The sequence below is a fragment of the Diplotaxodon limnothrissa genome, linkage group LG14 (assembly GCF_057381915.1).
Source record: "Diplotaxodon limnothrissa isolate DT_005_m linkage group LG14, D_limnothrissa_male_GT1.1, whole genome shotgun sequence".
In the NCBI taxonomy this organism is placed as follows: Eukaryota; Metazoa; Chordata; class Actinopteri; order Cichliformes; family Cichlidae; genus Diplotaxodon; species Diplotaxodon limnothrissa.
The window spans coordinates 16,125,647-16,143,162 of NC_140609.1; the positions used below are offsets into that span (position 1 = coordinate 16,125,647).

The window sequence follows — 17,516 nt, forward strand, 5'->3', positions numbered from 1 at the left end:
ACACACACACACACACACACACACAGAAATCTCCTATCCTGTCAGATCAACACAAGATCAGACAGCTAACAGATTATCAAAAGAAGCAAAGAAAAACCTGTGTGAGGGTTTGGTTTCAGTTTGTGTGTATGTGGGAGTAGGAAGGCCAGTTCAGGGAGGTCTGATCGTGTCTATGTTCTGGCTCAAGAAGAAAAACAGTATTAAAACAGAGGCAGTACCCTCCTGGCATGAAACATTCATTCATATCTGTATAAAAAGAAAGAGACTCCATTGCTGTCGGCCCATGCTGGCCTCTCACTGAGTCATTACCTCTGTCTGAACTTTGACATCCTGACCTGCCCTTGGCCCTTAGACTCCGACTGTGTGTGCTTTTGTTTGTGTGTGTTGTGTACATATGTTTTTGGCTCCATGAAGAGACGCCGTATGAGAGAGAGAGATAATCAGCTTTACACCAGATTGGGGATTGGCTCACCAGTCTATCACACAAATAACAACATACGGACACCCTAAAACCCAGCTTGCCATATGAGCACAACGGCTTTGGTGTATACACACACACACATACACACACACACATACACACACAAACTGTAAATTACAGTAAAATATCCATCATTAACCAACCCATATTGGAAGCTTAAACCAGACTTTGGCATTCCTACTGTATATTGTAATTTCTTGGTATTTCCTTATATTATTCTAATATACTAATTATTGTTTTTGCCAGATAGTATTTACAATGTTCCCAGTGGGTACTTAATAGGTAGTGAGCAGTAAATCAAGCATTCACATTCACCTAAGGCCAATTTAGAATGACCAGTTAACCTAACAAGCATGTATTTGAACTGTGGGCGGAAGCCAGAGTACCAGGGAGAACATGTACTTCACTCATGTACTACACTCTGTTTACACTATACAGTACTACAGTATATACAGTATATACAGTCACTATCCATTATATGATCTGAACGTTTAAAATGAAATCGTTTGGTATAATAAATTCCCAGTGTGCTTTGGTCCCAATCAGTTCAGCCTACACTCACTGGGCATTTTGTTATGTACACGGTGTTAGCACTGAGTTTAACCCTCTTTTGCCTCCAGAACTGCCTCAGTTCTTTGTGGCACAAATTTAGCAAGGTCCTAGAAATCAGCCATTTTGGTCCATATGGACATGATAGCATCACAGAGCTGCTACAGATTTGTCAGCTGCACATCCATGATGACAATCTCTCGTTCCTTCACATCCCAAAGGTGCTCTACTGGTCAGTACAAGTACCGTATTTTTCGGTAAGGCGCAGTGGATTATAAGGTGCACTGTCAATGAACGGGTCTGTTTTCATACATAAGGCGCATTAAGCGAAACAAAACAGTCAGATAACATAAATTTTACTCAACTCATTCTTCCTGCTTACTCCACTTCCGTACAATTGATTCATTAATGTTGAATTCTCTCGCAGCTGCTCTATTCCCATGTTGTTGCAGTATATCAATGACTAACCTCGTATTGTGGATGGATTATCTCAGTTGTTCTCCTGACTGAAGTTTGGTCCGTTTACAGCATCCTGCCATGCGATTGCATTTGTCCCTAACCATCGGGAACCCTCCCGAGTGGAAAAAGGTTAGCATTCATCCTCCAGCTTCACTGTGTTTATGTTATACTAACATAGGTGGGTCGCTTTATTTAACAGCTAGTGCAACTTCAGTAACCCTACAAACGTCACTGCTGTTTAGTTTTCTGCCTTCATTTATGTTGGAAGTCATAGCAGAGCTGTATATTTTAATTTGTTTCAGAAATCTCTCAGTCAGAACATGCTATATCATGTTTAGGTGGAAACTAGCGAGCTAACTTCCTGCTAACTTCTAACTCTGTGAAATTTAATAAATTCTGTTTTCATGGATGCCTGGATGTTAAACTTAATTGTTACACATGGTAAAGCAACGCTGATCATTTTGTTAAAGATGAAATAATTTAGACAGTTTTTAACTCTCAGTGATGTCGCAGTGACTTTGGGACCTGAAGCGGATGGACCCAGATTACTCCATGAGGCTAGTGCGCCATATAGTCCAAAAAACACGGTATTGATTCTCAGATTTCATGAACAGTGTACTCCACCCAGAGCTACAAGATAAAAAGGTATTAGTGGTTTTCTGTGTGTACACTTTAGTTCATTCACGGTGTTAAATTTGACAGGTTGATTGATGTCCACAGTCAACTATTTAGGTAACTAAGTAGGCAAACAAATATGGAATCCAAAAAAATAAATGTAAAACTTTCAAAGCTCATATGTTTTATATGCAATGCCAGCTTGGCATAGCAATGGAAGGAAAGTAGGTTTGGCATTTCTAAAAAGTGCAAAACAACTCTATGCACTCCAAAAGTATAGGAATGGAAAGCTTCGTAAGCAACACTCAGTTTTTACCTGACCCACTGCCAAGGGTCAGGCTGACATGATGACATTTTATTGCATCAGTCACATTTTTTCAAACGGACAAAAAGGCTTTCAAGGATGTTAAAGCTGTTTAAAAGAATGTAGAATAAACATGCTCTTCTGTTAGTTTGACAACAAAAGGGAAATCATGGTTCCAAAGACATACAACCATCTTGAGAAAGTATTACAAACAAATGAGGGAAAGGCAAAGGATGCTGAGGAGAAATCCACCGAGTGGTTTTTCTCTTCAGTTTAAGCTAATCTCCATCAGTGATGCCATGTTGCACTGGTGGGTTCAATTCTTTGTATAAACAAAGTGAATGTTTTCCAGACTTCCCTAATTATCATTGTATAATTCACAAGTAAAGACTTTAGGGTAAACATTTTAAATATGACAGAGATGATGGATGTTGTAGCAAAGATTATGTATTCCATTCAGGCCAGGAGCCATCCAGAGAAGGTTATTTTGCAGCACACAGGCATTACGCGGCTAAGCAGAGTTAAATTTCTGGCAAGATTCACCAAATTACTGCCTGAAATCCTAAATCTTCTGAAGCTTTCCAAACGTAGAATATTCAGCAGTAGCTTTTGGATTTAGTGTTCCTGACAGATCTCAATGACCTGCTCAAGGAGTTTAATTTAGAGCTGCAAGGCAATGATAAATATGTAATCACAGTGATTGGTTTAGTCAACAAGCTTAAAAGCAAGCTACATCTGATGTCAAGAAGGCTGGAACGGTGTGATCTCAGAAACTTTCTTCACATGCAGGCAGAGCTCTGACATCATTTAGTCAGAATCTGATAAGTGCTTTACTGACTTTTCATCCAACACTGTGACCAGCTAGGTGTGTTTGTTTGTCATTTGGTGAAACTGTAGGTTGCATTGCTTCCAAAGTAATATCACTTTTCCATTTTGTTATCTCTGCTGCTGACACAGATATTCTTACGCTGCTAAAGGACAATACCATCAAATCTAGGGCAACACCTTTTTGAATGGAGAGTTCAGGAACAAAACCATCCCCCTTCAGAAAATAAACTTGACACCACTTTGTGGTTCAGTCACACTACAGCAAAAACAGCATGATAACCTCCTTGTTACTAGGATAAACCTTTGGTTGCCAGGTGATGGTACTCATTTTTTTTTCTATTCTGCAAATGATCACATGTAGCTGTGTCCAATTGGTCCTGCGATTGAAACTTTTCAAGGTGATTGTTGACAGACAGCTGAGACACTGCAATCAGTCGGAGTCAGCCCTAAATTGCCGTCCTGCAGCAACTATTCGTGGAGGACTTTCTGTTTCAGGTCTATGAGATTCTGGCTGAACAATGAATGTATATAGTCAATTTTAAACTTCTGTTTAATGTTACAGACTTTCCATCTACAAATCTGTTGTAGACGGCAACAGATTTGCAACTTTCATGGATTTATCACAGTTAACTGGGTATTATCACAGATTACATGTAATTGCCAACTTCACCATCTTGACAGATTAACTTTAAATACGGCAACTAACTGAAAGTGGTCGCAAATCTTGCCCCCGCCTTTGATGCAAGCATTTCAAATGCAGCAAATTTGCAAATTCATTGCGCACAGTCACAATGACTTTCGTCAGGCTGCTGTCTCACTATTTCCTCTGGTGTGACTGTAGTAATATAGATCATCCTATTTGTGCTGTGTGTGACCTTGTGACCAAGCCACCTCATGGCTTGCCCAAGGCTTCCAGTCAGCTCCTACTGACTAGGAGATAAACAGGTTTCCACTTTTCTCATTTAAAGAACTATCTTGTGTGTTGTGTACACATGAAAAAAGTGGTTTGGGCTGACAGATACTGGGAGACTTTAAAAGTAGATCTTGGCTCGAAAGAGGCTCTTGCAGAACAACCACACATTTCCACTTTCTGCATCTGATCATGCAGAAGGTTGGTGGAGAAACGCTACAGCATTATTACCAAGAACTACATGAAGTCATCAAAACTCATGCTGGAGTAATAGGTACAAGATGTCTCATCCAAACAGGCCAACAAAGAGAAAAATGTCAATCAAGGGAAAACTCCTGGGAGGGCCTTTATTTGAATGGCTTCCAAATGAGCTAATGTAGAATTTTTTTATTGTCAGCGTGTGTTTTAATGAACGACCCTTTAAATCTGTTGATCCACAATATCCTCTCAAATTTAATGGTGTAAACCGGTAATTTGTGGTTTGCAAGGTGTACGTGCAGGTGTGTGTGTCAGTCACTTACAGGGCGAGTTGCTTTAGAACTGTGTAATTTTTTTTGTTTTGTTTTATAACAGCACAGACTTCTAATAGTTTGGGCTGTTCGTAGCTTTCTCATGAGTCACAACATTAAATGCATTTCCTACATATTCCCCATAAACGCAGCAACGTAAGCAAGCCTTTGATGGTTGTTTGTTCGCGGACGCCTGCTATTTGATTACCAAAAATGTGAAGGCTGATGTAAGTAAGCCAGCAGGAGTCTTAACCACCTGTTTGTTTGTTTGTGTGTGAGTGAGTGTGTGTGTGCACCATATTACGGATAAGTGCAAACACACACAAAAACCGACTTTCCCTAACTCCATGATGTCAACTTTTCCTGAACTTGAGCATACTAAGTGGGAAAAAAAATTAAATGGCAACAGCAAATTTACCATCGTCTTCATGATTCTGCAGCACAGACACACACACACACATACGCACTAGGGATTAATATTAGCTAAAACTAATATACAGTATGTGTTTATAATAATTGCAAACTATGATCCCTCTGCTATACATTTTATGAGCAGCATAAGCAACTCCACTACTGGTGTGCACTTACATTTCCCAGAATAGCTGTCAACAGCCCTCTGGAAACATGCCGGAGCCTGTTGCATGCAGCTGATACAGTACATGTGTAGGCGGGTAGAGGCACAGCAATAAATGATGGGCCGAGAAAGCTGGTTTTAATGGAAAAAGCTGTCTATCAACTTCCTTCCGTGTGAGTGTTCAGTGCCAACGCATGACAGTGAGTACTGAATATCATCTTTCCTCTTTAAAACTGAGGGTCTTGGGCAGCCACCTGTAAGCATTTTGCACTGGTAGAGCATGCTTTAGAGCAAACTGCTTTTCTTCTACTACAGAAAAAAGGAGAAATTTCATCAGTGCTCACAGGGTAATTAGATAAAAGCTGTCAGTCAAGCAGCAACACTGCAAAGCTCCAAAACCTGCAGGGATATCTTTTGTCCAACAAACACCTCCACACATCCTGATCCAGAAATAGCCTCTGCCCTCCCTTGCATCTTTGCTGATCCAAAGTGAAAGGCGGTATGTTTTTACTTAACACAAGTTTTTTAAAAAAAAAGCTCACTTTCCTTTTGGCTCATTATCCTCACATTGTAACAGCGCCCAAAACAGGCACTGGGCTATGATGACGGTGTGGAAGATGACTGCAGAAGTTATAATTACAGAGCAAACTATATTTCAAGATGTACATATTCATGTGGGCCTGCGGGGTAGCTGATGTGCCTGAGAGTCGGGTTTTTGTGTTTTTGTGTGAATAACATGACTCACGGGATAATTGCCCACACGAAACCTGGAAACGGCGATCATTTCACACCAGTGATGGGAAGTACAGACACCTCCAAACCTCACCTCTCTTCCAGCTGTTGGAGTTCTTTTCTCAGCTCGTCTGAATTTTTATTGGCCTTTTGAAGTGCGTCACGGAGAACTTTCTCTCTCTCGTCGCTCCTCCTCTCCAGCTCTCCTCTAACTCGACTCTCTTTTTCGTTATATATTTTCCGACGCTCCTCTTCCACCTCTTTCCTTGTACTCTCAGATTCTGCTTCAAACTCATCTCTCAGAGCTCTCACTGCATTTTGGTTCCTCTCTTCTAGCTCTTCTCGTGTGTTTCTCTCTCTGATTTCTGCTTGTCTCTGCATCTCCAGCCGAAGTGCCCTCTCCCACTCCAACCGGCCCAGCTCCAGTGCTTCACGCTGGGCCTTCTCTTTTTGGGCAGTCTCTCTCAGGTCCTGGAGCTCAGCTTCTAACTGAGTCAGCTCGGTGCGGAGCTGCTGAAACTCGTGGAAGATGAGGTAGCTTACGCCGCAGTAGCAGCACACCGTCTCAGTGCGCTCCATCTGAGGGCAAAAACAAACAAGGTGTTAAAAATACTAAATGAAGTGCAACTATTTAGAAAAACATTTTCACACCCGCACCTCTCTATAGCTGAGTCTTCATTTGAAACAAGTGGTTATCTATTTAGAGTATTAACACTAACTTAAAAAACAAAGACGTGACCAGAAGAATTGATTGTGCTTTGAATCTAATTGATAGCAGCACGAAAGCACAACCAAACCACTTTGGTGGCATGTCTAAAAGAAAAGAAGAAAATCCACAATTTTTATTTTAAAGCAAAGGACGTAACAACAGTTGATACAACTAGCTGCATCACTGATCACTTTCACACTAAATGGACAGTAAATTCTGCAGGATCACATTATTTAATTGCCCTTTAGGTATATCATTATTATATCAGATATGGGAGAAAGTTGCCCTGTTACAGCTGGGTTTGCCCCTTCACATCCCTGAATTGAATAAACAATTAAGAAAATGGATGGCTGTCCTTCTCTTAAGTGAAGGTGAACTGGCTTCCTCTTGCTTTGTAAGTCAAGTTTTATAAGTCTACAAGTCGTTTTTACTTCACACTACACTTTTTAAAGTAATGGACATGTAAGATGGCGTAAATTTCAAAATATATGGTTGAATATAAAATTTACATACAAAACTTTTGATAAGATAAGATAAGATAAGATAACCTTTATTAGTCCCACACGTGGGAAATTTGTTTTGTCACAGCAGGAAGTGGACAGTGCAAAAGTTATGAGGCAAAAATTAGAATACAATAAGAATAAATACAGTACACAGCTGTACAGAATAGAATAAAATAAAATACTATATACAGTAGAATAAAATAAAATAAATATACAATAAGATAAAAATAGAATACAAATACAAATACTCTATACAACTGAGTAAAAATACAACGATGACAGAAAGGATTATTGCACTTAGTATTATTGCATATGTATGGATGTGTGTGCTTGATCAGTTAAAGTCTTTATTATGGAGTCTGACAGCAGTGGGGAGGAAAGACCTGCGAAATCTCTCCGTCCCACACCGTGGGTGCCGCAGTCTCCCACTGAAGGAGCTGCTCAGTGCTGTCACAGTCTGCTGCATGGGGTGGGAGATGTTGTCCATCAGGGATGACAGCTTAGCCGCCGTTCTCCTGTCACTCACCACCTCCACTGGGTCCAGAGGGCATCCTAGAACAGAGCTGGCCCTTCGGATCACCCTGTTCAGTCTCTTCCTGTCCCCAGCAGAGATGCTGCCGCCCCAGCAGACCACGCCATAAAAGATAGCAGAAGCCACAACAGAGTCATAGAATTTCTTCAGGAGTGGGCCCTCCACTCCAAACGACCTGAGTCTCCGCAGCAGGTACAGCCTGCTCTGCTCTGATCATAAGTACTTAATGTCCATACCGAGAGTCAAACTAATCCTATAGTTCTTGGGGCGTGTCTACTGTCACTGAAACTACTAGGAACCACTGAAACTCATGAATCTCCTCTTTCTACCCATGTCAATCGTTAACAACTGCGAGATTAAACCACTTTGAAACCAGATGATTCTTTTTGATACACCCTGTATATAGCATATATTATGCAAATAAATTGACAATCTATCATTTTTTGTCTGATATCAAACTAAGGATGAGTTTAGAATATGATTTTAATGGGTTAAATCATGTATGGGGAGACTAAAGATAGCTAACACATTCAGACTGTGAACTGCAGGTCCTGTTATTGATCACAATCTGCTTTAACCACTGTATCAAAAATGTATTTTTACTCTATCTGTCAGCAGTTCAAAGTTGTGGATGCACAGATACTCTGATCCCTCCTTCAGATTTTGTCTTCACCGATGTCTGTCCTCTCTCCTAAATAATTCCTGCTTTCTCTGTTACATGTCAATGTACTCTCTCCAAGCTTTTTTCAGGCTTATGAGGGATAAGATTGTATCCCTAGAGCTTTCATCTTCATGATGACATGTTACAGCGAGGCAACAGATATTTGGATGGCATGCTGTCAGCTCCCATGTCAGAAAGCTCCAAATAAATTGCTACATGATGTAAACAAGATGAAATAAACTTGCAGACAAAGCTGGTATGCTTGAGAGTACAACAGCGTACAAAACAGATTATTTTGGTCAAGTCTCAAAGGTTAAGTAATTGCTTTTACCCATTTGACGATCTATTAGTTCGAGAGTACTTTCACTATCTAGAAGTAATGACCATGAAATTTGGTGTTCACATTTATTTGTGATATTTTAGTGGTTTTGTGATTGCAATGACACATTTAGACATCTATCGTTCACAGGGATTACTGTGGAGATTCTTGCTTCACAAGTGAACTAACCCATTTGTTTTAAGAACCCAGTGACCTTTCCCCAATTTTAACACAAGACCCACAATCCATGGTAGTACATGGCACTGGTTATTTTATTTCAGACTCATTTTATTCAACTCCTCCTTTCCAGAGCATGACAGAGGAAAGGAGAAAAAAGTAAAGTAATAAACATTTAAGGGGTGAAACAGGACATTTGAAACAATATATTTTCACTGGTTGTGTGTATTTTGAAAAATTATGTTAAAGTATGACTGCAGGCAAGCAAACCTTTAGTATTATTTATTTTATTTTTAATAATATTATTTATTACAACTCCTTGCAAAATAGATGGTGGTTTTTTATATTATATATATATATATATATATATATATATATAAATAAATATAAATAAACAAACACCCTGCGGGCGGTTTATCCTTCAAGCTCGGGTCCTCTACCAGAGGCCTGGGAGCTTGAGGGTCCTGCGCAGTATCTTAGCTGTTCCCAGGACTGCGCTCTTCTGGACAGAGATCTCCGATGTTGTTCCCGGGATCTGCTGGAGCCACTCGCCTAGTTTGGGAGTCACCGCACCTAGTGCTCCGATTACCACGGGGACCACTGTTACTTTCACCCTCCACATCTTCTCGAGCTCTTCTCTGAGCCCTTGGTATTTCTCCAGCTTCTCGTGCTCCTTCTTCCTGATATTGCTGTCATTCGGAACCGCTACAACGATCACTACGCCCGTCTTCTTCTGTTTGTCTACCACCACTATGTCCGGTTGGTTAGCCACCACCATTTTGTCCATCTGTCTGTCCGTACATATATATATATATATATATATATATATATATATATATATATATATATATACATATATATATATATATATACATATACATATATACATATACATATACATATATACATATACATATACATACATATATATATATATACATACATATATACATATACATACATATATATATATATATATATATATATATATACATATATATACATATATATATATATATATATACATATATATATATATATATATATACATATATATATATATACATATATATATACATATATATATATATATACATATATATATATATATATATATATATATACATATATATATATATACATATATATATATACATACATATATATATATATATATATATATATATATATATATATATATATATATATATATATATATATATATATATATATACATACATATACATATATATATATATATACATATATATATATATACATATATATATATATATATATATATACATATATATACATATATATATATATATATATATACATATATATAAAAAAACACCCAGCACGCCCCTGCGGGCGGTTTATCCTTCAAGCTCGGGTCCTCTACCAGAGGCCTGGGAGCTTGAGGGTCCTGCGCAGTATCTTAGCTGTTCCCAGGACTGCGCTCTTCTGGACAGAGATCTCCGATGTTATTCCCGGGATCTGCTGGAGCCACTCGCCTAGCTTGGGAGTCACCGCACCTAGTGCTCCGATTACCACGGGGACCACCGTTACCTTCACCCTCCACATCCTCTCCAGCTCTTCTCTGAGCCCTTGGTATTTCTCCAGCTTCTCGTGTTCCTTCTTCCTGATATTGCTGTCATTCGGAACCGCTACATCGATCACTACGGCCGTCTTCTTCTGTTTGTCTACCACCACTATGTCCGGTTGGTTAGCCACCACCATTTTGTCCGTCTGTATCTGGAAGTCCCACAGGATCTTAGCTCGGTCATTCTCCACCACCCTTGGGGGCATCTCCCATTTTGACCTCGGGACTTCCAGGTTATACTCGGCACAGATGTTCCTGTACACTATGCCGGCCACTTGGTTATGGCGTTCCATGTATGCCTTGCCTGCTAGCATCTTGCACCCTGCTGTTATGTGCTGGATTGTCTCTGGGGCATCTTTACACAGCCTGCACCTGGGGTCTTGCCTGGTGTGATAGACCCCAGCCTCTATGGATCTTGTGCTCAGAGCTTGTTCTTGTGCTGCCATGATTAGTGCCTCTGTGCTGTCTTTCAGTCCAGCTTTGTCCAGCCACTGGTAGGATTTCTGGATATCAGCCACCTCCTCTATCTGCCGGTGGTACATACCGTGCAGGGGCCTGTCCTTCCATGATATATATATATATATATATATATATATATATATATATATATATATATATATATATATAAATTCATCATTTACATTATTTCCATAATAAATACACACTAATTTACTTTGAGAATAACATTTGAGCATGTGATAAAGAGAGCTTTCACTGAGCTCTATAAGGTTGTGTGAAACATTAAGTACAACCTTAATTCTTGCACAGGAATAAAGAGGGTACATAGAAGCAAGTGTGAGGACCTCTGTAGAAGCAGAGGTTTTGGTAATTTGTTGCTCTGGTGTATTCGGGTGTTTGTTAACATAATCCTGCAATCTTCTTAGTTGTGAACACCACAGCGAATTCTCCCCAAGATCAGACCCTGGAATGCTCATAGAAATTGCAAAAACAAAGAGCTACACTGCAGACTCTACACAGCAAATTCAAAAGTGTTAAATGTTTTGGTGTTAATAGTCTTCTTGCAAAAGTAGAGTTAATTTTACTCTAAGCAGAGTCACATTCTTTTAATGTAACTCTGAGGTGTAAAATGATAGTAGTTAAAATCGAGTGTTAAAAATGAGTGTTTCTCTGTCAAATCTGGAGGTGTTACAATGGAAACATTAACTCTTGACCTCTTAACTCTGAACTCCTAGAGGGGCTATGACACCAACAGAGTAAATTCACAGACTCCGCCCCCAGCACGGCTCCAATCGAAGCTGAAGTGAAGCCGTTTCAGAACATTTTGCTCTACATATTTGAGTTGTTTGCCATGCTTGGTAAGTCATTTTTTCAAAGATTGTTTCAATTATTATTATGAGTTTTTACTTCTGTGGCTCTTTGGAGTTGAGACAAAGCTGTGTGAAAGGCATTAGCCATGTTGCTCGCTGATAGCATAATATTCTGTTTTAGCTAGCTGAAAGGTATTGTTTGCGGGCAAATACCACAGCCTTGAAAAAAGCTTGCATGTGAATTTTCAGTCAAACTTTTGGTCAAATACACCTAAAACAATGTCTAGATTGTGAAATGTTGGTATAATGGTGCTACTGGAAGCCTGAAAACGATCGCCCATAAAAAAAAACGAGCAAACAGCAGTAGCAGACGTCCTGACTGGATTCTACGTTAGCATTTAGATCCCTCCAGAGTTTTGTGCACACGGTTTAGGTAAAAATTAAAAAGGTTGAGGTTTTACATTTAGTTCAGTATTACCTGTTGCCTGTGTCCTTGTCTTTTGGGAAAATACTTTACACAAGTAATGGCTCAAAGAGGATTCCTTTTTTTTTTTTTTTTTTTACTGTGCTGCAATTGTTTACTGGATTTTTTGTGCCATTAATTAGTGTCAACTAATTTTTATTCAATCTCCGCACAGGATATGCTTGTGAAGATGGAATATGGGGGAGAGCAGAAGTGCGTTGAAGTTCCACAAAGGGATGAATGAAGGACATGCATATTGTATCGAAGAAATAAGTGATGAGAATGCTGTTATTTGCATTTACCATGTCAGACCTTTTGATAAACAAAATTCTAATGAAAGTGAGAACATGTATACTGTTACATCTTTCAGAAAATGTTTTGAAATTGTGGTGCACAGTTCAGAATAAATGTTTTTCAAAAACCATTGCGTCTTTTTAGTAAATGTTTATTTCCAAAAGAAATTTCTAGAAGTTCAGAACAGTAAAATTCCCGCTTTTTAGAATGAATTAGAAGATAACTCTTACGTAGTTAAACTAAAATACTCTTTGAGAGTTAATATATAAACTCTTAACACCAAGTGTTAAATTATCAACTCCAGACAGATTTGGTGTTTAACACTAAATCAGAGTTAACGTACCAACTCTCCAAAAAGAGTTAAATTAACACTCTCTGGTGTGGACCCATATAGACACTTTAATAGTGTTGAAATCAAATCCGACAGTGTTAATTTGGACATGCTGGATTTGCTGTGTACAGACCTCAGTTAGCAAGTTAAATGTTAAAGTTCACAAAGGTGTTCATAAAATATCAGAATCAGAATCAGAATCAGAATACTTTATTGATCCCTGGGGGAAATTATTTTTTGTTACAGTGCTCCATTTTAAACCAACATTAAGACAAGACAGACAATACGCTAACTAAGAATAGTACAATATATACATATATATACATACATACATAAGTCACTTATAAATAAATAGTTGGAAAAGAAACATGTGTAGCTGTAGCAGCAAACAGTGTGTTAAGTGGATACGTTGTACAGGGAGATGGCCACAGGCAGGAAAGATTTCCTGTGTCGTTCAGTGGTGCTTTTCGGTAATCTCAGTCTCTCGCTGAACGTGCTCCTGTGACTGACCAACATGTCATGGAGTGGGTGGGAGGTGTTATCCAACATTGTCTTTATCTTGGACAGCATCCGCCTCTCCGACACCACCTTGAGGGAGTCCAGCTCCATCCCCACAACATTGCTGGCCTTACGGATCAGTTTATTAAGTCTGTTGGCATCTGCGACCCTCAGCCTGCTCCCCCAGCATGCAACAGCATAGAGGATCGCACTGGCCACAACAGACTCATAGAAAATCCTCAGCATTTTCTGGCAGATGTTGAAGGACCTCAGTCGCCTCAAAAAATAGAGACGACTCTGGCCCTTCCTGTAAAGTGCTGTGGTGTTTTTAGCCCAGTCCAGTTTATTGTCAATGTGTACTCCAAGGTATTTATAGTCCTCCACAATGTCAACACTGACCCCCTGAATTGAAACAGGGGTCAAGTGTTTCCTGGTCTTCCTGAAGTCCACGATCAGTTCCTTGGTCTTTGCCACGTTGAGCTGCAGATGATTCTGCTCACACCACGTGACAAAGGAGTCGACCACAGCCCGGTACTCTGTCTCATCATCCCTGCTGATGCATCCAACCACCGCAGAGTTGGATGCATCAGCAGGGATGGCCTCACACCAACTGTTAAGAGGTGGAGGGATGATGATTTGGGCTTGTTTTGCAGCCACAGGACCTCGAAACCTTGCAGTCATTGATGCAACCACGAACTCCTATGTAGACCAAAGTATTTTAGAGTCAAATATGATGCCATCTGTCCAAGAGCTAAAGACTGGCCTGAAACTGGGTGATGCATCAAGACAAATATCCCAAGCACGGCAAAAAATCTACAGCAAAATGACTGAAAAAGAAAAGAATCAAGATGTTGCAATGGCCCATAGTCCAGGCATCAACCTGATTAAAATACCTTTGTAGGACCTTAAGAGAGCTGTGCATCAACAAATATGCAGAAACCTCATTGAACTAAAGCTGCATTTTAAAGAAGAATGTGAGAGGCTGATAAAAAAGTTTTTGCCAATAAAGAAGCTTCTACAAGCTTAAAAGTGTGCTTAGTTTTTAGCAGGACTGTACAGAGTCCTGCCAAAAACTGTCTTCTTCACATGACTATAGACAGCTTTCAAATAGTGTCTAGAAATTCCATTACTTGTCCTTTGAGATGATCTACAAACACGTCTAAAGACATGCAAAGATACTAAACATGAAAAGACAGTCAATAGGACAGAGATCAAAAGAATGGAAGCCATTGCTTCAAAGTCCTGAAAGACACTGAGAAGGGTTTAATTAAATGATCTCCAGTCCTGTTATCTCTTGCTTCCTCTGTGCCTTGTGTTTCTTTCTTCTTTACAGTTAAGACAGAAGTCAAAGGGAATACGAGGGTAATCGGCATGATTGAAAGAAAACACACCATCGTGGCAAAGTGCTTGTCACATGACAAATGATTGACAGGTGACAGGTTAATCAAGATAGGCCCTGTTTCTCTGTCTCTGCAGCCGCCACAATCAACTTTCTCTTTCTGTGCCCCCCTATCAGAGTGCTCCTGCTCTGTGTTAGCACCTTGTCAATCCATATCAGGTAAAGGTGCAGATTGCATCTGCCTCATGTCATCAAGACAGCGGGAGTCGGTCTTTCAGCAGCCACGACACACAGACAGACAATTAGAAGATCACTTTGTATACGCTCATTATGCTCAGCGATTAATAACACAGCAATCCTGAAGGCTGAGGGCACGGCTCTACTGTTACTACTGAAGCTGATCCAGAAATTTAAATCAGCTGACATATAGTTGGTATAATGTTTGCAATATTCACCATCTAGCAGTATTACATTGCTATACACACACACTTGTTAATTCCCACTCCTAAATATTTTAAGCAAAGTATGTTCACGTCTTAGCTTCACACGATCCCCCGTGCTTTTGGATGCTTGAAATGACTAAGGAGTGCTCCTAATGGGCTCACTAAATGTTATTTTAAAGTTCCTATTGTTGGATGTTTGGCCTGATCAAGGTCTACAAACAGGCTGACGGGGGGAAAAAGAAACAAAGAAGGCAGAAAAGAAAGAGAGAGGGGGGGGAGTGTATTGTGCGGGTGGATGGAGAAAAAGCTCCACAAGATGACAACCTATTACATTATATTGCCACAGAATGCACTCTGGAGAATCAGGCCTATTATCTATTTGTGAGTGTATTTGTTAGAGCGAGAGAGACAGGGAGATCCGGGGAGAGTTAGAGCGTGCAACTGTGAGCAATATTTGGGACTGAGACTCAGGGGGGTTTAGTGTTTACTGTGCAGATGTCCTTGTGGTTCCTTCAGGCATAGATACAGCAAAGACTACTAAGTGTGTGTGTGTGTGTGAGAGAGAGAGTACGGTTTATATTTTGTTGGAAAATGCTTATGCATGTAAATTTGTGTGCGTTTGAGCGTGCATGTGGGAGGGTGGGTGTGGTGAGAGAGTTCTTTATGCCAGCCATGATGACGTAGCCATGAAGACAGACAACAAGGGGGCAATACACACTGTTTAAGTGACCTGAGGGCTGAATTGTGCCTCCTCCATGGTTTCAGACACACACACACGTACACAAACGCTTTCTCACACTGCTCAAACAGCCTAAAACACATTCTGCACGCACGGAGGCAGATGAAAGGCGGTGGCAGACATTGACAAAACAAACGGACACGTTAAAACCGACCCTGATACAAGCACAAACATGTACATGGTATACACAAAGGATGCAGAGATAGGCCGGCACATACAAAGGCAAATTTAGTCATATAAGCATTTACAGGCCAACAGGAAACTTACACAATCACTCGCCATTAACAAGCACACACACACACATTTATACACACCCTGAGGGCAGAATGTCTGCACCACCAGTGGGTTGTGTGCTCCCGTGACTGAGTTCAAGCCCGCGGGGAGACCCCTTGCCCTGGGCACTGACACGTTCACTTAGTGCTCAAATGGCAAAAAAAAAACCAAACCTAACCTCTCCACACGCTCGCACATGACTACTACGCCGGGCATGGGCACAGACGCCTGGAGAAACACCTGACAGGAGGAGAGAAAGAAAGAAAGGCGACACATTAAAACTGCGGAGTGACAGAAAAAGAAAGGGAAAAGTGAGGGAGTGAGGGGGAAGGGGAGAAAGGTCGTGTTGCCCTTTGAATGTTTCATGCCAGCAGCCGATGCTTCTCTTCTACACACCAGACCTCTTTGTCCTCCAGTGCACACAACACAGCTCCCTCTCTCTCTCGCTCTTATCTCCCTTTCATTCTGTCCCTTGATTGACTCCATTAGCATGCTGGACTGTTGCCAAAGTGGTTTAAAACATTAGATTTCAGACCACATAAGGCTCTTAAACTTCTACCACATTGGTTTAATTACTCAGGCAATGAACCCTGTGTTTTATATGTATGTTTAATACATATCTGCTCTGAGAGAGATTGTTAGTCAGCCTACATAACGTTCAAAATTATGCAAACCATGCATTACTGCCTCAGGGTGCATTGGCAAAGCTGTAGCTATGTAAGTGTTTGTGTGTCTGTCTCAGTCCTCAGTCAGTAACTACTGACTGATCACTTATACTTTAACTGAATGTACGGGTTGTCTCCACAACTATTAGGTATGAAAACTGTAGCCTGTGTTATGTGACTTGCAACACGTTTACAGTCCCTGTTATCACCAGAATTCCTCTATATTCCATCAATTAAACATGGTGCTATTACTTCTCCCCTGATGTGCAACACTTAGTTGGGCTGGGGTTCCAGTGGAAACAACAGGGTGGGGGTCGTTTTGTGTGTGTGGTTAGTGTCTTTCCAGGACAAGAAGCATAATTAATGTACGTGATGACTTTTTGACTGTCTGCATGCGTGTGTTTCTGTGCAGTTGTCATTGTAATCATGCAGACAGCAGAAACATAAATTCAATTCAATTCAGTTTTATTTATATGGCACCAAATCACAAAAATAGTGGCTTTAAGGTGTTTTATATTGTAAGGTAAAAAATCTTACATTAGCACAATCATGTGACCCCGACGAGCAAGCACATGGCGACAGTGGGAAGGAAAAACTCCCGTCTTCTCCTTTCTTCTATCTTGTTAATAATTTTACTTTTTCACTGCATATATTGTCAAATATTTCACAAATCCTTTCTCCTTTTACAGCCACTCCGGCATTCCTTTTCCTGACATTTTACTCCAGTTTTCCTTC

General features: G+C 40.2%; 1 protein-coding gene across 1 annotated transcript in view; it reads right to left on the reverse strand.

Annotated features, from left to right (window-relative positions):
• lekr1 (Leucine-, glutamate- and lysine-rich protein 1) overlaps positions 1 to 17,516 on the reverse strand; it is a 104,638-nt gene that overhangs the window by 59,316 nt on the left and 27,806 nt on the right. Inside the window, exon 3 of the mRNA XM_085370095.1 lies at positions 6,056 to 6,540. Coding sequence (XP_085226221.1) covers positions 6,056 to 6,540 — 485 coding nt within the window. The remainder of the gene's footprint in view (positions 1 to 6,055; positions 6,541 to 17,516) is intronic.